Below are 21312 nucleotides of genomic sequence, written 5' to 3' on the forward strand. Positions count from 1 at the left end.
AGCAGTTGGAGAAGGATTTCGGGAGTCATTTGTGATAGGAAAGTCCCAGCAAAAGTGAAAGGTAAGATGTATAAGACAGTAGTGAGACCAGCTGTGATGTCTGGATTGGAGACCGGACCCTTAACGAAGAGACAGGAGGCAAAGTTGGAGGTGGCGGAGTTGAGGATGTTAAGGTTTGCGATGGGAGGTTGGACAGGATAAGGAACGAGCAGATCAGAGGGACAGCACATGTGGAGAGCTTGGGAATGAAGCTAAGAGAGATGAGACTGAGATGGTGCGGGCACATCCTGAGAAGAGATGCAGAGCATGTTGGAAGGAGAATGTTGAGGATGGAGCTGCCAGGCACACAAAAACGAGGAAGGCCAAAGAGGAGATCCATGGATGTGGTGAGAGAGAACATGAAAGTGGTAGAGAAGGATGCGGAAGACAGGGAGCAATGGAGACGAAAGATCCACTGTGGCGACCCCTAATCGGGAGCAGCCAGAAGAAGAAGAGACTACAAGTCTCGTAGATCGGTTCATTGTGCACTCCAGGACAGAGGAGGTCGCTGTATTTGACTTTGTCTACACTTCCGGTTTAAAGGTCACTCGTTGTCCTTTCCTTTCCTGGCGGCAAGGCATGCAAGTGCGCTTCTGAAACAGATGCTTTTTGAATGAAGAATTATATTTTTGGTATTAAACCTAATTTACCTTTCTAAACATGGTAAGTCATGCTAGCTCCTTTTCGCTTTGCGGACAGATTCATTCTTCCTGTCAGTGTGAAAAGGTTTTTTATTCATTGCCCGGTTCGCAATTTGATTAGCAAGCTAGCCAGTTATCATGTTTTCGGTTCGTAACGTCAGCTTTTCGTTTCCATCATTCAGCTCCAACTTTATTTTTCATCTAACTGTCTCAGTGATAATTACACAAAAACCTGGTGTACTTCGAGCATTCAATTGCGTATTACTGTAGGTGTTCGTATGATGTGTTATTTCTATTCTTACAAAGAAGACAGACAGGCTTTAGTAGCTAGTACGGTCGGTTTTTCCCACCCGTATTTCGGCAAATCCCGCCTCCTGCGTTCGGATTGGCTAAAACCTCACTGTTCGTGTGAACTGTTGACCGACCAATCATCGTGCAGATCTTATATATCTTGTATAATACCAGTCAGAAGTTTGGACACACCTTCTAATTCAGTGTTTTTTTCTTTATTTTTATTAATTAAAAGTCAATTAATATCTTAAAATAATGATGGATGTGGTTTCTCTTTACTTAGTTGAGCACTTCTTGATATAATATGGGTTACTACAGTTGTGGAAGAGGGATATTTACTGTATTTTTATTATTTACTGTTTGATCTCAAACGCATTTTATATATATATATATATATATATATATATATATATATGAGTGATTCCACGCTTATGGGTACTGAAATGGGGACATGAACTTATTCACCTAAAACCATTTCTTTTTTTACCATCAGGTCACAAAACATGTAATCTTTAATGAATGATATGTTAAAAGATAACTTTAATTTTCTGAGATGTAATAAAAACATATTTATATGCCAAAGTCAAGCTTATGAGTTCCAAAATGATGTCTGTTACATTACTTCTGTTACGATTGTCCATCTCGCGTCTGTTACAAATTAATTATGGCCCTTTTCCACTACCCTTTTTCATCTCGCTTCAGCCCGACACGGCTCGCGTTTCGACTACCAAAAACCAGCACGACTCAGCTCGCTTCAGCCCTGCTTAGCCCCTAAAACTCGCACGGTTTTGGAGTGGGGCTGAAGCGAGCCAAGCCGTGCCGAGTGAGGTTGGGGGCGTGAGCAGACACTCCCCTGTGCACTGATTGGTGAGGAGGAGTGTCCTCACATGCCCACACACGCCCCGCGAGCGCGCTGGGATCTGTAAACACCGCAAACCCGGAAGAAGGAGAATTACGAGAATTTCTGAAGCCTTATGTGCCTCGCCTCATCTATACGCTCTTGCCAGTATCTGTCCGCGTTGTCGGTGACAACAAGCCACAGCACCAAGACCAGCAACACTAACGACTCCATGTCCTCCATGTTTATTGTTTACTATTCGGGTCGTGAGACTACCGCTTAAAAGCTCACTGAATCAGTGACATACAGAGCATCGTGGACGAGTTCGCGGAGCGCAAGGCTCGTCGTATGCCCTTCAAATAATGCGCGCAGTAGGCTATTGATGTTTTATTATGAGCCATGTACAGTATGTCGCCGAATGTTTTTTTGTTTGAGTTACATGTTCGTTTGAAGGACTTAATGTACAAAATAACATAGTTGCACCCGGTAGTGTTGAAATTGGTAAACACAGTGCATTCAGTGAGGTTTGCACCGCCCTCCTTTTATTTCTGACTCTTCCTGTCACCACTCTGAGTGCTCATTCGTATGCCCTTCAAATAATGTGCGCAGTATAGGCTATTGATGTTTTATTATGAGCCATGTACAGTATCCTAATGTTTTTTGTTTCTGAGTTACATGTTCGTTTGAAGGACTTGATGTACTAAATAACATAGTTGCACCCGGTAGTGTTGAAATTGGTAAACACCGCAGTTGCGGACATTTTGTAGCCTAAAATGATGTTATGATAAGCTTTAATAAAGGGCCCGGTCATTTGCCCCGCCCCCGGCCCGGCTCTGACTTGTTCCGCCACTGTCACTGATGTCACTGTTTGCGCTGCTTAACGACATCACGTGACGTCCACCCACTTTCGCTAACTCCACCCAATGTGTCCACCCACTTCCAGCCAGCACGGTTCAGCGCGGTTGTAGTTGAAATGCAACTCCAACAGCCCCGCTCAGCTCGACTCAGCACCGCACGGCTCAGTCGCGTTTGTAGTGGAAAAGCGGCATTACAATCTAGCTCTATACCATGTTAATCTTTATTGAAAGAATGTGTATGTTTATTCTACTACACATGTTTATTAATTATATTTGCTAAAACATCACCTTCCTATGTTTCAAAAAGTAATTCTACATTGTTAAAATTGAGAATATATATGTCCACAACACTTCTGTTACGTTCTGACTTTGGCATATAAATATGTTTTTATTACATCTCAGAAAATTAAAGTTATCTTTTAACATATCATTCATTAAAGATTACATGTTTTGTGACCTGATGGTAAAAAAAAGAAATGGTTTTAGATGAATTTTTAAAAATAAGTTCATGTCCCCATTTCAGTACCCATAAGCGTGGAATCACTCTCATATATAAAATTAATATATATAAAATATGGGTCTGTCTCAGAAACTGGGTACTGTGGGGGTACCCCACTAAATATACTCAGTCAAACTACACGGTTTTGAATGGTGATGTTGGTTTTAATTTGAAATAAAATGATGAAAGAAATAATACAGATAAAACTAAATCTTTGATGTGAATACTCTATTCAGAATTTGGCAAAAATTCTGCAAATTTGTGGAAAAATGGTGGCTTGATCTGGGACATGATAAATGGTTGACTACATCGCATTCCCTTAAAAAGGTTGTAGTCCACTGAAAAGTCTACAGTTATCACTAATTATATTTTAAGTTGTAACTTAAATACACCTAAGGATTGGTGCGCTCACAGAATAATCATAACCGCAATAAAATATCATGCAAAATATTTGATCACCGTTGTAACTCCGTTTTCCGCAAACCCAAAACCAATACGATCGTGTGTTTGGATCTAAACGGAAAGCCTCAGGGTCGGGGTCACTACCTCACCAAAAGTAGTAACTTAAAATGACTACGCCATATAAAAATTTAGTTATAAATCTGCGATTTTGTTTTTTAAAACGAAAGCTGAAAGTTAGGTATAGAATACGTTTCTTACAGAATATGTTACGATGGTAGCTGGTCTTGTATGAATGTCTGAGCTATAAAATGAGTTGTGGTCTATTTTTTACCGTAGCGTGTTATTTGTGTGCGGGGAAGGACACACATTAACAATTTTTATGTGTAGAATGGAATTTTCCACTCCAACAGTTAGAAGTTGATTTGCGGTCTTTCTGTTACGTGAGTGATCTGTTCAGACGTTATCACTGAAAAGGTGAGTTTTGACAGTTTTATTTTGTTTTAGTCTTGCAGTATAAGGCAATAGAATGTTTCTTTTTCATCTTACTTTCATATTTCGTAGTGTTTGCATACTTTTGGCCAATATTTTGCAACCATGGTCAATTTGGATCGAACTTTTGATAGAACCTACGGCCAGTCATTTTGCCCCGTCCCCGCCTCGCGCTCTGTCCGGTGCGGTGCGGTCGTGATTAGGGGTGGGCAAAAAATATCGATACGGCGATATATTGCGATACTTTGTCTTCCAATTCAATATCAATACTCAAAATTTGAATATCGATATTTTTTTCAAATAATAAATCATGTTTCAGACGGGTTGTAAATCCAGTACGACTTCCGCACCTCCGCTCCGCGAGGTGTCGCTGTGCCGCTACCTCACTGCAAGGCACTCTTTGTCTTCTTTTTTCCCCGGCGGTTGCAGTGAGGAAAAAAAACAAGCAAGCATGGCTGTTAACATAAACCTAGAGACGCCGCCAAACTTTAAGGCAGATGTTTGGAGGTACTTTGGATTCCAAAGGAAAGGAGAAAAAAAACAGTGAGCTGGACAAAGAGTACGCACTCTGCAAAACCTGTTTTGCTCCAATTAGATATTCAGGTAACACAACAAACTTGCGAACTTACTTAGCACGACACCACCCCGACATATTAGCTCAGCCGGAGCCACCGAAACCCGACCCGAAGCAAACTACACTGGACAGCGCCAAAGTCCTCCCGTCTACTTCAGTGATGTGTGACTTACTGTAACTGTGAACTTAATTTTGTCATTTAAGGCCAAAGGCAAGAAGCTGCACTTTATTTTGCATTTTCAATTTTAGTGTGTGTGAGACACTGCATTTTATTTTGAGTATTTACTCTAAGTTCAGAAGAAACGTGATTCACTGAGGTCTCAATTCAGTTTCAGTGTGTGGACACTGACCCACACTGCACTTTGTTTCATAATTGTGCTCAGGGAGACTAAGATGCACAGTTTGCACACTGCAGTTTTCAATGTGTTCCAGACAGTGTGTTGTTCCTGCAAATATGTTGTAACTTGCACTTGTATAATTACAATAAAATGGCGTGGATAATTTGAATTACATTGTTTTTACTCAGTTTGTCCCATGAATTATCACTATCATCTGATGTACATACAACTCTGATTTTAAGATGCATAATGCATTTTATATTGTTCAGTGAACTATGTAGAATATCGCAATATATCGCAAAATTTTGATATCGCAATATCATATCGTATCGTGAGGTCATTGGCAACACCCACCCCTAGTAGTGATGTCCCGTTGCTCGCGCGCCGCAGCAGAGACCCACGCGACCTTCAGCCGGTACAGTCGCTGTTCTTTTACCACCACCGTTATTCTCATCTTTCCGGTGTGTTCTTGATTTTTCCATTGTGTTCTATTTCACCATATCAAATACCCAAAATGTATCATATTATTCATATTTAAGTGAATAATCAATTCAGTCATCATAACTTGGCATTTTTAACCCAAGCAATCAAAAAGAGGAAATTTATTCAATATTTTTCACTCATCTGTGAAGGAGGGGCTTTAATTCTTCATGATGGAGTTTTTTTTTTTTAATTATTTTTATTTTTTTTGGGGGGGGGCTTTTTTCACCTTTACTGGATAGGACATTGTAGAGACAGGACAGGAAATGAGTGGGAGAGAGAGATGGGGAGGGATCGGGGAATGACCTCAGGTCGGAATCGAACCCGGGTCCCCGGATTTATGGTATGGCGCCTTAGCCACCTGAGCCACGACGCTCTCATGATGTAGTTATTTTATATGTAAATCAATTTTACAAAAGCATTTGAATTGTAATAAAAAAAAAATTCCCACAGTGGAGGCCAGATAAAGCAAGATACTATCTTTATTTTTATTAAACATGACAAAAGAAACATTGAGTGTTAGGTAAATGCAAAAAAAAAAAAATTAGAAAATGTATTGTTTGACCATAATGTTCCAAATGAGAGACCAGTTTCTGAGACGGACCCATATATATATATATATATATATATATATATATATATATATATATATATATATATATATATATATATAAAAAATCACACACAGAGTACTGTGCAAGAATCTTAGGCACATGTAAAGAAATGCTATAGACCAAAAATGGCTTAAAAATAATGAAATGTTTTTAACATAAATACTATAAACAGCAGTAATCTAAGCCATAATAAGGTGGCATGGTGGTGTAGTGGTTAGCGCTGTCGCCTCACAGCAAGGTTCTGTGTTTGAGCCCAGTGGCTGATGGGGGGGGGGGGGGGCTTTTCTGTGTGGAGTTTGTATGTTCTCCCTGTGGGTTTCCTCCGGGTGCTCCGGTTTCCCCCACAGTCCAAAGACATGCAGTTAGGTTGACGTGGGGCAGCCTTGGGCTGAGGTGCCCTTGAACAAGGTACCGAACCCCTGACTGCTCCCCGGGCGCTCTGGTGTGGTTGCCCACTGCTCTGAGTGTGTGCGCATGTGTTCACTGCTTCAGATGGGTTAAATGCAGAGGATAAATTTCACTGTACTTGAGTGTGCATGTGACAAAGGCTTCTTCTTAATAATAAATGAAACAAAGTCAGTATTTGGTGTGAGACAACCCTTTGCTCTAAAAAATAGTTTCAGCTACAGTGAGTGCAGTTTGATAAGGAAGTGAGCTGTAGGTTTTACTGAGCATCTTACAGAAGCAGTCACAGTTCTTCTGGACACTTTGGCATACTCGCTTCTTAATTTTGCACCAAAACCCAGCAGCATTCATTATGGTTTCTTTTTTAATCTGAAAAGTGGTCTCTCATGTAATATGCTGCTCAGATCCAAACTTTTTTTTTTCTTGTAGCATTTAACTTTGTGCTGGAAAAAGAACATTTGGACTCCTAAAATGTCTTTGTACTGACTCGATAATGTAGCAGTCATAAAATAGAAATCTATAGCAATGTTTGTATGAAAATAATTGGGTGCCTAAGACTTTTGCACACTACTGTGTGTGTGTGTGTATATAATTATATATGAGACAACCAGTGTAGTGCTACTGTGTCTTTTTGTGTCTTTACCTAACGTGCACAATTTGCACATTACAGTATTTTCTGTATGTTGCACAGTGGTCCATGGAGATGCACTGTTTCTTCTCACTATATACACTATAATTATTTCCCCCCTCAGAGTTTGCCACTGAACCCGAAGCCTTTCCTGAATGGTCTGACAGGAAAACCGGTGATGGTGAAATTGAAATGGGGGATGGAGTACAAGGGTTACTTGGTATCTGTGGACGGATACATGAACATGCAGGTACTATATTATTATAAAACCAGATTAATTCTACATGCACATGTAAGACCTGGCAGGGGGAAACCTCCATCAATCCTCACTGTGTAAGCAGAAAATGTAATACAGGTCCTAAGTGCTAAATGTATTTGTGTGGCATGACTCTGGATGGAGCTATGTATACAGTCACAATAATTTTAGCACAAGTGGAAAATATGAAGTCTTGACAGTTTGCGTCAATGCCGAGTTTAGCGTTCTGCATTAGTTAATGGGCATGATTGACTATCAGCTGATTATCAAGGCCTTCACCCACAGAATGTGGCGTTTTGGATAAAGGAAAACGCAATACACGTCTGAAACTATTCAGTATGTTTATGGCGCACTGGGGAGCACTTTTCATACTTATGAAATCCCATAATCAGCAGTGCCAACATCTACAAATTAGCTGAAGAATTTGTATATTTTGACTCTATGACACCTGAAAATGAATTTTTCAAACAACTAAGATTTTTGAAAACTAATTTCAAGCTGAGGTCAGAACAAGCGCCTTTCTCTTGGTGGAAAAGGCAATTCACGTAAAGGAAAGCGTTTGATGTGAAAGCCACTTTTGTTAGCCGTTACTTCCACTTCACTTCAAGACCAAGGTGATCTTTGACCTGTGGATTCACGAAACTCTTGTGCACAAGGAGGTGGTGGTGACATGTCTTTGCTCTGTTAAAAAAAAATAAAAAAAGGTGCTTCTAATTAGTAGTCATATTATCCCTTAGTATTTTTCCAGCATATTAATTGATTTTATTTAGTAAAATAATGCACAAAATACATAAATATAGTGTACATTAAGATGCACGGATAACACAAGAAAGTGTATAACACTTATTTCCGCTGTGGTCTGGCAAAAAAAAGGACCAGACCACAATAATACATTTTAATATTAAATTCAGTTAGTCAGTTTTATTTATATAGTACTTTTACAGAGCAGATATTTGCAATTCTTTCCATATTCACTGGATATGAGCAGTTGCGCACTCTGATTGGCTACTCTAGTACTAGGATATCAGCTCGTATACCACGAGTAGAGAAAAACAAAATGGCAGAGTGCATCAAGTCAGATATATCACTATCAATAATTTTAAAAGAAACAAATAGCTGCATATATAATTTTTTTTTCTCTTCAATATCTCCTGTTCCATATTCCAGCCCAGTGGGTGGCAGCAATGCACCTTTTAGTTGGTTTGCAAAAAATCCTGAAGAAGAAGAAAATGTCTCCGCATGTTGCTGAACCCACCGAGGACTAAATTTAAAAACTAGAAAACAAAACCCCAAAAAATACAAAAAAGCAACAAAATATGGAATAAAAGTATTTGATGGGAAGAATGTATTTTTTTTTCCCGAAGAATTATTATAGCAGCATTTTTTTTTACAAATTGCTGCTGTCGTTTCGCTGATTTGTTTACATTCTAAGCGGAAATGATTTTGTCAGGCGTTTTGTACAAAGTTTTTATTTATCGCCTTTGCAAAAAAATAAAAATGCTCCGTGTCTCAAAATCCAGTGAATGTGGATAGAATAAAGCAGTTATTCCACTCAATCTCGTCATCGGCTTTCAGCTCATGCATGACTCGATTTCGTGTAATAACTGTTAATTATTTATTTTCGTGGTGCGGTTTCCATCAAATCCTGCGCTCTGATTGGCTGGCGAGTGGGTCCGTATCCTACGATACGAACCCCAGTTATGGACCTCTGGCGACTCGCTCGTTCACAACAACAACAAACTTATGGCCCTTTTCCACTACCCTTTTTCAGCTCACTTCAGCCCGACACGGCTCGCGTTTCGACTACCTCAGAGCAGCACGACTCAGCTCGCTTCAGCCCTGCTTAGCACCCAAAACTCGCACGGTTTTGGAGCGGGGCTGAAGCGAGCCAAACCGAGCCGAGTGGGGCTAGGGGCGTGAGCAGACACTCCCCTGTGCACTGATTGGTGAGGAGGAGTGTCCTCACATGCCCACACACGCCCCGCGAGCACGCTGGGATCTGTAAACCCGGAAGAAGAAGAATTACAAATTATGAGAATTTCTGAAGCCTTATGCGCCTCGCCTCATCTATACGCTCTTGCCAGTATCTGTTGGCGTTGTCGGTGACAACAAGCCACAGCACCAAGACCAGCAACACTAACGACTCCATGTCCTCCATGTTTATTGTTTACTATCCGGGTCGTGAGACTACCGTTTAAAAGATCACTGATGTCACTGTTTGCGCCGCCTAATGACATCACGTGACGTCCACCCACTTTCGCTAACTCCACCCAATGTGTCCACCCACTTCCAGCCCGCACGGTTCAGCGCGGTTGTAGTCGAAATGCAACTCCAACAGCCCCGCTCAGCTCGACTCAGCCCAACTCAGCACCGCACGGCTCAGCCGCGTTTGTAGTGGAAAAGCGGCAATAGTAGCATTTTTTTTTTGTCAACATTTATCTTTTATTTATAAGATTATCAAAAATCATATAAATTTTTGCCAGCATTTCTCAGGAGAATAGCATTAATTTTACAGCATGGATAGTGATAATGACAGTCTTCACAGCGAAAGCGAGTTTTACTACCCTGAGGAAGAAGAAATAAAAGAAAACATTTCAGGAGAAAGCGAAAAACCTATAACTGCTGCTAACGCCGAGCAAAAACATGGCTGAATCCTGAATGACTCAATTTTGTATAAATAGGGGACTACATAGGCGGCAAAATGTAGTTTTGTTTTTTTTTTTCCCCTGCCATGGAAGTGCACTTGTATACCGAGGAGGAAGCCATTCGCATTACAGCCGTGAATGAGGATTCAAAATGGCGGCTCGGCTCGATTTTCCCTTTCGGGCGCTCTCGTTTTCTGTTAGAATTTGGTAAAGAAAAAAATATTATTTACCAGTTTAAGGTCGGTCCGTATGGTGAAATACCGTGACCTCAGCCTTGAATACTGACCTCGGCCCAGAGGGCCTCGCTCAGTACTTTCAAGACCTCGGTCACGCTATTTCACAATACGGACCTCCCAGCTGGTAAATAATATATATACACTTTAGATTTAGAGCAAGCCAGAGGCAATGATGGTTAGAAAACACTAACAATAAAATATATTTCCATGTTCAGAGTAACACATTCTGGAAAACAAACTAAACAAAGAAAGTAAACAAACAAAAAACCTTAAGGAATTTGGAATCCACAGTGCAACAGCTTTATCAGAAGTTATGTATTAAGACAAACAAATTGGCTGTGCTTGTTTTTTTATTACCACAGCAGATTTTTTTTCTCCCCCATATAAAGTTCTTCATTGTTTCTTATTTATAGCCCACTGGTAAATCTCTTACCACTTCTGGCCCCCTAAAATGATAGATTTACATGGCCTAATTTTTGGTTATCTCTTGCTGTTTGTCAGGTAGATGGGCATGCTTGTGTCTGATAGACCAGCACAAACGTGTTTCAACAGCAAGGCAAAGAATAATCCCCACCCTCTAGATGAGCTCACGTTATAGCCCTCAATTCACATCTGAAGCTCCAATGTTTTTTGTAAAATCCACTTATAGCAGCACATTACTTTGGATTAACTTCAAGAGCGATGAGACACAGGATAATTTTTTAATGAAATTCACTGGAGTTGCTTTTAATGAAGACAAATGCAAATTCCTCACATTTTCGCATGTAATACCTCAGTAGTGACTTTTAGAAGGTTTAGGAGACGATCAGCACTTTGAAAGAGAATTCTGGGTTTATATCGGTAGTCTTGGAGAAGGACTGCTGTCTTTCAGAGCACATTGCATTTTTATAGTCAGCTATATGATTTAAAGATCTGAAGGTTAAATCAGTGAATCATTCTACAACCCCGCTTCCAAAAAAGTTGGGACAAAGTACAAATTGTAAATAAAAACGGAATGCAATGATGTGGGAGTTTCAAAATTTCATATTTTATTCAGAATAGAACATAGGTGACATATCAAATGTTTAAACTGAGAAAATGTATCATTTAAAGAGAAAATTAGGTGATTTTAAATTTCATGACAACACCACATCTCAAAAAAGTTGGGACAAGGCCATGTTTACCACTGTGAGACATCCCCTTTTCTCTTTACAACAGTCTGTAAACGTCTGGGGACTGAGGAGACAAGTTGCTCAAGTTTAGGGATAGGAATGTTAACCCATTCTTGCCTAATGTAGGATTCTAGTTGCTCAACTGTCTTAGGTCTTTTTTGTCGTATCTTCCGTTTTATGATGCACCAAATGTTTTCTATGGGTGAAAGATCTGGACTGCAGGCTGGCCAGTTCAGTACCCGGACCCTTCTTCTACGCAGCCATGATGCTGTAATTGATGCAGTTATGTGGTTTGGCATTGTCATGCTGGAAAATGCAAGGTCTTCCCTGAAAGAGACGTCGTCTGGATGGGAGCATATGTTGCTCTAGAACCTGGATATACCTTTCAGCATTGATGGTGTCTTTCCAGATGTGTAAGCTGCCCATGCCACATGCACTAATGCAACCCCATACCATCAGAGATGCAGGCTTCTGAACTGAGCGCTGATAACAACTTGGGTCGTCCTTCTCCTCTTTAGTCCGAATGACACGGCATCCCTGATTTCCATAAAGAACTTCAAATTTTGATTCGTCTGACCACAGAACAGTTTTCCACTTTGCCACAGTCCATTTTAAATGAGCCTTGGCCCAGAGAAGACGTCTGCGCTTCTGGATCATGTTTAGATACGGCTTCTTCTTTGAACTACAGAGTTTTAGCTGGCAACGGCGGATGGCACGGTGAATTGCGTTCACAGATAATGTTCTCTGGAAATATTCCTGAGCCCATTTTGTGATTTCCAATACAGAAGCATGCCTGTATGTGATGCAGTGCCATCTAAGGGCCCGAAGATCACGGGCACCCAGTATGGTTTTCCGGCCTTGACCCTTACGCACAGAGATTCTTCCAGATTCTCTGAATCTTTTGATGATGATATGCACTGTAGATGATGATATGTTCAAACTCTTTGCAATTTTACACTGTCGAACTCCTTTCTGATATTGCTCCACTGTTTGTTGGTGCAGAATTAGGGGGATTGGTGATCCTCTTCCCATCTTTTTTTTTTTTTTTTTTTTTTAAAACCAACTTTATTGACCTGTTACAAAATAAACTTAAAAAAAAAAGAAATGAACATAATGAAGTAAGTCAGCCCAAAGGGGAGAACGTGAACGGGCGACCCATACAAGGCGTTTCCCCGAAGGTATAAAAGAGAAAAATCATACAATTAAAATTAGACTAAATTGATCTGTGGCAACCACAGTCACGGTACACAGACCATCTTTACTTCTGAAGGCCTCTGCATGCTCTTGCGACAAGGCTTTCGCGGATAGCTTTTCGCAGACAGTTGTAATTTATCGTTGAGCGGGGAGTAATAGGCGTGCGCGATGTTATTCACCGCCACAACGCAAGGGGGCGCGAAGTCGCGAACTCGCTAGGAGTAGTTGGTGGGTGTGGTTAGTGGAGTGTTTATCCTCCGGTTACTTATAATGACTAGAACTGGAGTCGTATAGATGTACGTACTTCCTCACTTCCTCGATCAACCGCTCTTCGTGCTGCTCCATCTTCGCTCATGTTTTTAAAAATGGCGGTCGTGAAAACAAACCAAACCGGGAAAGTAGGGAAGCGGAAGTGTGTGTACAGCGGATGTAGAGTGGACCAATCAGAGCCCTCTTGTCTGCGACGCTGTCTGCGAGGCTTCTGCGGTGGTCACAATTTTTGGGAGGTGCGCGCAGAGCGTCTGCGAAGGGCTACGCAGATGCTATCTGCGGCACCGTCTGCGAGGACTGGGTTGTCAGCATAAATTGGCCTTGAGAGCCGCTGCCACTCCAAGATGCTCTTTTTATACCCAGTCATGTTAATGGCCTATTGCCAATTGACCTAATGAGTTGCAATTTGGTCCTCCAGCTGTTCCTTTTTTGTACCTTTAACTTTTCCAGCCTCTTATTGCCCCGTCCCAACTTTTTTGAGATGTGTTGCTGTCATGAAATTTCAAATGAGCCAATATTTGGCATGAAATTTCAAAATGTCTCACTTTCGACATTTGATATGTTGTCTATGTTCTATTGTGAATACAATATCAGTTTTTGAGATTTGTAAATTATTGCATTCCGTTTTTATTTACAATTTGTCCTTTGTCCCAACTTTTTTGGAATCGGGGTTGTACTTGGTGGCATAATAGCTCTTATCAATGGCTTATTTTTAAATAAACTTCAATTTGCTCATGTGCTACAGTATCTAGGGTTAAGTCAATAGTAAAGTTTTAAACCTTATCAAGTGCTGAGGCAGGGATACTAGAGTTTTAAATATTTTGCAGTAGCACAGTATTCCTTAAGATACCACTTTTAAACACACCATTTTTTTCTGAGCTCAATGCAAAATAAGTAGCCAAGTAAAAAAAAAAAGGCAGTAAGGATCAGAGTTCTACATCACATAACTACAGCACATAACTCCCATCCTGGCCTCCCTCCACTGGCTGCCTGTGCACTTTAGAGTCCATTTTAAGATTTTTATTTGTTTTTAAGTCTTTAAATCCCCCCCCCCCCCACCTCTCTGAGCTCCTTCAACCCTACGCTCCTGCTCGGTGCCTCAGGTCAGCTGACTTGCTGCTCCTGGAGGTACCGAGGTCCAAACGGAAGCTCAGAGGGGACAGAGCTTTCTCCACTGCTGCTCCAAAATTATGGAATGAGCTACTGTTGCATATAGATAGTTTTCACTGACGTCACGGCATTCCGGGGAACGCCCCCCAGCCGCCATCTTGGAGGGCAAACAAAACGGACCATCACCACTACTGGCTACGTTATCTCGGAGGAATTTATGAAGTTATATAGTCAGTTTTCTAAAATAAAGATCAATGTCGGCAAAATCAAGCAAACAGAAGTATATAGATACACATCTCGCGGTATGCAGCCAAACTGGCCTTGATTGGGGGGGATTGACCCCTACGAAGTGGACAAAGATGCATTTTCAAGTGACTATGCAGGTCTGCCAAAGCCTGAAACTGTCAAAGCCTGCTCCAAAGCCTGAAACTGACTTCATCAAACTTTAAAGGCTGTCTGATATATACAACTTTATATATTCACATATATAAAGCCTTCCAAATACAGCAAAGTCTGCTACGATCATTTTATAAGTGGTAAGTTGTTTTGGCGGATGCCGCCTGAATCGCGCAGATCCGATTTTTTTTTTTAGGGGGGGCGTTGGAGTGTCTGATTATAATTTCAAAGTAAATTCTGTATTAAAATGACTAAATAAGCAAATCCGTTACAGTCCATGAAACAGGAAGTATAAGGATGAGAAAAAAACAGTTTAAATCGGGAAGCTGCGCACATTTGTGCAGCCTGAGCGGTGTGCAGGACTGCGCAAATGTGCGGAGCTTCCCGATTTAAACTGTTTTTTTCTCATCCTTATACTTCCTGTTTCATGGACTGTAACGGATTTGCTTATTTAGTCATTTTAATACAGAATTTACTTTGAAATTATAATCAGACACTCCAACCCCCCCCCCCCCCCCCCAAAAAAAATCGGATCTGCGCGATTCAGGCGGCATCCGCCAAAAGGCGCGCTGTTTGCATCCCAAACACAAATTAAATCACACAGAATAGACCTAAAATGTTTTTCAAAAATGACCCTTGCGTGAGTGAAGTGACAAGTTTCAAATAGAAACGTGACAAACGAGCGATATTAAGTGTCCATTACAATGTAAACGTACACTCAGCAGTTCCAGTTAGGCATTCTCCAGAGATTGTTCACATGATGTTTTGGTTTCCAAAAACAAACTTAAACACAATTGATTGTTTATTTAAACAACTTACCACTTATAAAATGATCGTAGCAGACTTTGCTGTGTTTGGAAGGCTGATAATCCTTGCGGTTGATTCTCGCAAGCCATAGATTTCTCCTTTGTATGCTGAGTTTGTTTGCTTGCCCTCGTACTCCTGTACAGTGGGAATTCCATAAAAGCCCCGCTTGACGTCATCATCTGACCTATTACGACAGCCGTGAATACAACAGGTGTGCACCATTGCTAGCTTTAAATAGTAGTAATGTAACTATAAATGTAAATAATATATAAATGAATGTAACTCGCGCGCTACAATGTGTGCTCAGTGACCCGTACGGTAAGCTAGCCCTCCAAGATGGCCGCCACCAGGGAATCCCCGACTCTGTGACGTCATGTGAAAACTATCTATTAGGCAAGCCTCCTCACTGTCCATTTTTAAAACCAGTCTTAAAACCCATTTTTACTCCTTGGCCTTTAACTCCGCATGAGATTCTGCTCTTGTTTTAGTGTTTTATGGTTTGCTTTTATTTATTGTTTTATTGTTTCTAATTGCTTTTAAAAACAATGAAACAACTGTTTTACTGTCTGTTTTATTGCTTTTAATTGTTTTATGTCTTTGTGTACAGCACCTTGTTTTCAACTATGGTTGTTTTAAAGTGTTATAAATAAAGTTGAGTTGAGAATCAGTAATCTTATTTTCTAGAAATAAATGTATAAATCCAGTTAGTAAAGTGTATGCTACCCTGTGATTTCTATATATTTATTATTGTATCCTCAAACTCGTGAAATACTATGAGTATGATTTATAATGACTGTTTTCATCTCCCTTGTTTAATGTTCAGTTGGCAAACACAGAGGAGTATGTGGATGGAGCTTTGGCAGGTCACCTCGGGGAGGTGTTAATCAGGTAACAGCATATTTAAAACGTGCTGCATTCTCATTGTTAAATCGAAACCCTGTGCAATATTTGTTATTCCTGTGAGAAGTTAGAGGTCGTGTGCTGCTCTAACGTCACAGGGACGCTACTGTTTAAAGGGAGATTTTTTTTTTTTTTTTTAAACCATTCCACAGTGCTATGTATAGACCCCTTGCACTGATGTCACGTTTACCTTGGCAACCGTCACTACCCTATGCCTGGGGGACAAGCGAACTTTGTTTCCATACTGTTCACATACTGAAGCCAAGTGAAGATGTCCAGTGTCTGTTGCTGTCGTTCAAAGAAAACTACAGCTAAAAAAGCTCTACTACCGGATTATTTGGATAATCTTGGGCAGAAAGAAGCGAGTGATAGATATATGTGGAAATTAGTTTATGAGCAGTTATGATCCGTATAAAATTCCTCAAAACGACTGGAGTGATGGTGCAGATTTGTGGCCTAGTGTTAGCGTTAGCTACACGTTGGAATAGACCTTCTTTCTCCTGAAGAGTCCTGACAAGGAAGAAAAGTTAAACTACAAAAGCAAGAAAACCTTCTTTGTGTAAAGACCCCCCCCAACATCAGCTTTTGGGAACAGAATGTTGCGAAAGCCAAAGTATTTATTCTCAAAGGACTCTGACCTGAACTGTGGGCTGGATGGTATTCCGGCCCTTCATGTCTCAGCAACCCCAAGGACATCTAGTTACACAGCTATTTGCACTTTATCATTTATACAGTGATGCTTATTATTGTTAAAACAATATCTGAAGTGTTATTTGTAAAATAATAAAATATCTTACTCTAGATTTTCAAACAATGTTGTAAGATTTAATTTTATCTAATAGTGGATGGTGCAATAATTACAAACGCTAACCAAATCAGCACATTCCAGTTGTAGCTGTAGTCATACAGTAACTATAATCACCCTTGTAATGATAATTTCAAAAAAACGGTTGATGTTCGGTTCTCTCTTCATTTATTCTCTGTTCAAAAGGCTCAAGTGAGTCACACAGGTTGATAAATGTGTAACGGACAATAACAATTTTATCCAAAATAGTTTTTCCTGCCTTATGCCTAGGTCACAACCGGATGTGCGATTTTTGGTGTTTCCCAAATCGCTGCGTTTTTTTGTTGTTGTTGTTCATGGAGAAAGACGCGCGTTGGCCGTAAGTTTGTCTTGCAACCTGAAAAAAAAACGTAAGCGCCCGTAGAGTTTGTTTGACATGGCAAAGAACCTCTGCGGCCGGTCTACAGCTCGAAAATCAGCACATCACACGCGTGCTCTCGTGTGTTTCACGTGCGCCCTCCGTGCGTTTCTTGCATTTTTTGCACGTAGACCGGCTGTAGGAGCACGTACGGCCGGTTGTGACCGAGGCTTTAGTTGATTTATTTCCATTTCGCATGCGTGCAGCTGTTGTAAAAGTTCAGTGTGTTTGTGTAGAACTCTCTCGAACTGTTGGTTCATTACTGCACTCTGACTCCATGGTGATATTTTGCACAGGATTGTGTTCCTCTGATAACAGAAACAAAGCTCCAGCTGTCTCTGCTCTTAATATTTTCTGTTCTTTCAGGATTTATCGCGCATGTCGCTCCTTGTTGTTGTTGTTGTTGTTTTTTTTACTGTATGTCCGAGTTGTTTGAAACCAATCTGGGTTTTCCATGTCGAATAAGGAAGTTGCTTCACCTGTAAGAAAATCAAACACTTTCATGAAGAAGCTAACTCGAATGCGAGCAGAAAAAATAAAACGAGATTCTTAAGCAAACTCTTCTGACTTTCTGTTTTTTTTTAAATACATTTTAAATACAATTATGAATTTCTCTGGAGTGTTCGGGCTTAGCTCCCCTCGTCGTATTCTCTTTAACCACTCATTTCTTCGTTGTTCTTGAAGTATTTGCTTCTCTTTGGTGACATTTTTCTTGATAGCGGGGAGAAGGTAATACATTTTATCTATTTCTCGAGTGGAACAACCAAAAACAGCGCAAAAATAAACCGTATTGAAGACAGATTAAGCCTTGCTTACACAAAAGACGGTGTCTGTTCAACCCCCAGCTGTAATTATCACATGATGTGTGACATCATGTGCAAGGGGTCTATATGCAAGGCTGTTGCACTGAGTTAGGGGGCATGGTCAGTAACCAGTTGGCTTAGCTAAGTAGTGATCTAGGAGATGACAAGAACAATGGCGGTGACTACAGTATTGGTTTGAAAGCTGAAGGTTTGGAACTTGATCCATTTGAGGCAGAGGATACAGGAACGTAGGTGAGGCAGCTGACAGAATAAAGGGTTAAAGCGCAGCTACACTGGTGTCTCTAGGTAGTGGTGAAGCACCCGTCCATCACCTACACAGCTATCTGCATGCGGTTTAATGGCATTGTGGGTAATGTCAGAAACTGGTAACCTAAATGAAAATAGACTGATGTTTGGTCGATATTTAAACTGAAAAGCGAATTTCATCATAACATGATATTCAGGTGATGGTCATTTAATTTTGTTGATATTAATTCTGTTTATTGACGCTACAGCTGAGTTTTTATAATTTCACAAAAGAAAATCAGCCTTGCACAGTGGCAGGGAAGCCATGGCCTAACGGTTAGAGAAGTAGCTTTGGGACCAGAAGGTTGCCAGTTTGATTCCCTGGACCAGCAGGAATGGCTGAAATGCCCTTACACATGGCACCTAACCTCCAACTGCTCCCCAGATTGCTCTGGGTATGTTGTATGATGCTCTGGATAAGAGCGTCTGCTAAATGCCATTAATGTAATGACCTGTAATTGGAGTAATGGGAAGTTTTTCATGAGCTATTGTGGAAGCAGTTAGTAAAATGAAAGCTGTCCAAGTAGCTCCTCACTGAGGTGGGGTTTACATTAGACCGTATCAGCGGATCATCAGATTAACGTTTTTAAAAACGATTAGCGTGCACACAGCAACGCCAATACACGATTCGCGTGCACACAGCAACGTCAATACACGGATACGCTAATCACATGACTAATTCGGCACGTAAGTTGAGAAATGTGTCAGTGCGGCTCATCGCTTCCTCCTCAGCGGCTGCGCTCCAAATCACTCCGCCCTGAACAGCGAGTGCCCTCTGGAGGGTGCGCACTCCGGCCCTGCGCAGCTCACAGAGCGCGCGAGTGAAGCACACGAGCAGTGATTCGGGACTGAGCCGCTGTGCGCAAGTCACTTACCACTTGCAAGTGGAAGGATGGCAAGCCTAAAGACAATCATAACTACACAATGGGCAGTATTTGCATCAGTATTTGCAGTATTTTAATACTTTTATACTCTTTAATGAAAGGTGATGCAAGGCGGAAGTCCACGCCGTTTTTCAGCAGTCGCGTCACATGACCAACGCCAGCGAATCAGGAAGGTGGATGTCACAGTGACGTTGTCCAATGACGACGCCAGCTAGAGCTCAGCACAGCGTATCCGCGTATTCTCAATGTTTACACAGCACCGGATCAGACACGATCTGGATTGAATACGTGGACCCTGGCGGATTCCCGTTTCCCGGCGTTTCCAGGCGGTTTAATGTAAACGGACAGTGCATCCGCGAAGAAAACGAGACAGATACGGTCTAATGTAAACTTGGCCTGAGTGCGTCATGACTTGGTTTGTTCAAACGTACATTTCTGTATACTTGTGCAATTCCTTAAAAAAATTAATCCAAAGCACCATTTAATCCCATATACTGTTTATTTATTACTTTATTTTTATTTCATTGCAATGAATTATTGCTTTGTAAAGTTCATTACACATCTTTTCATTTTAATGTCATATGTTTTTGTGTTTTACAATTACAATAAATATGATTCTTCTTAAAGCTCACCTAATCCAGTTCATCTGTCTCCCAGGTGTAACAATGTTTTATATATTCGAGGAGTAGAAGAAGAGGAAGAGGACGGAGAGATGCGAGAATAATGCAGGATTGTGGATTTGTGGTTGAAATGTATGGTTTAGTTTGTCTTGGTTGTATGTGAAGTTTAGTTTTTTGTTTTGTTCCTTTTTTGGGGCGAATTCATGGTGGTTTTTTTTTTTTTTACAATACTATGAAAGCATAACTCCCGACTGTACAATGGTGCAAATAAAATTTATGGATTTTGTATTTTGTTTGTTTTCTTGAATGCATTGAGAATTGATGACCTCAGCCTTTCAATTTGGCCAAAATGTAAGTCATTTTATAAAATAAATACTTCGTTTCTGAAAGAGTTCACTGTGATGGTTCTTTATTTTGTGGGGTTTACGCCTCCTTTGTGCAAACCATGCAGTCACATTTAAAGTATGCCAGACTGGTTAGTGGACTGCGAGACGCATCACAAAACCATCTTTGGGAATATTTCACAAAGTTGAAAGTCTAGATGAAATATGTAACTTCATGGTATTCCTTGCATTAACACACACACAATTGAGCTAACAAAGGGTGTCCTGTCCTCTAGAAGAGGAGATTACATTGATTGTTGGCGTTAACGTCCTGTGTTGTGTGCTATCTTATGCATCATTCAGTACTGACTTCTAACTCACAAGAGCATCGGCAGTAAATAATTTTTTCTTTAGAATTTTGTACTTTGTTATTTAAGATGGACAAACCCAGATATTAATAGTGGCTGTCTATGTTTTCTGAACTTGCGATATACATCTCCTCTCATTATCTCTAGCCGCTTTATCCTGTTCTACAGGGTCGCAGGCAAGCTGGAGCCTATCCCAGCTGACTACGGGCGAAAGGCGGGGTACACCCTGGACAAGTCGCCAGGTCATCACAGGGCTGACACATAGACACAGACAACCATTCACACTCACACCTACGGTCAATTTAGAGTCAGCAGTTAACCTAACCTGCATGTCTTGGGACTGTGGGGGAAACCGGAGCACCCGGAGGAAACCCACGCGGACACGGGGAGAACATGCAAACTCCACACAGAAAGGCCCTCGTCAGCCACGGGGCTCGAACCCAGGACCACCTTGCTGTGAGGCGACAGTGCTAACCACTACACCACCGTGCCGCCATCTGTGATATACATGGACAGAAAAAAAAAAATTATGTAGACCCCTCATCATTTACAGACGGCAAGTTGCAACATGCCTTTGCTTTACTCAGGCATGATAAAGGTGAAACCACATTAGGCCTGTGGGTAAAACATGAACTTTATTTTCTGTTTGTGGAGTTCTTCCCGCTTGTTATTTCACACTGTTCCCGGTTTGTGTAATTTTGAGGTGGGGTATGGTTTGTTTATTTATATAAAGTAGTAGACAAGAT

At 40.9% G+C, this 21312-nt stretch overlaps 1 protein-coding gene across 1 annotated transcript; it reads left to right on the forward strand.

Annotated features, from left to right (window-relative positions):
- Positions 1–586: 586 nt before the first annotated feature.
- On the forward strand, positions 587–20266 carry snrpf (small nuclear ribonucleoprotein polypeptide F). Its single transcript, XM_060934295.1, has 4 exons — positions 587–702; positions 7220–7345; positions 15984–16048; positions 19913–20266. The coding sequence occupies exons 1-4, from the start codon at positions 700–702 to the stop codon at positions 19977–19979; spliced, it is 261 nt and encodes an 86-aa protein (XP_060790278.1). The 5' UTR covers positions 587–699; the 3' UTR covers positions 19980–20266.
- Positions 20267–21312: the final 1046 nt, after the last annotated feature.

This window comes from Neoarius graeffei, chromosome 1 (genome assembly GCF_027579695.1).
Source record: "Neoarius graeffei isolate fNeoGra1 chromosome 1, fNeoGra1.pri, whole genome shotgun sequence".
Classification (NCBI taxonomy): Eukaryota; Metazoa; Chordata; class Actinopteri; order Siluriformes; family Ariidae; genus Neoarius; species Neoarius graeffei.

Excerpts from the sequence above, each read along its gene's own strand:
- snrpf (XM_060934295.1), top strand. Across the intron at positions 7,346-15,983 it reads ACGGATACATGAACATGCAG|TTGGCAAACACAGAGGAGTA; the intron begins GTACTATATTAT and ends TTTAATGTTCAG. Across the intron at positions 16,049-19,912 it reads CTCGGGGAGGTGTTAATCAG|GTGTAACAATGTTTTATATA; the intron begins GTAACAGCATAT and ends TCTGTCTCCCAG.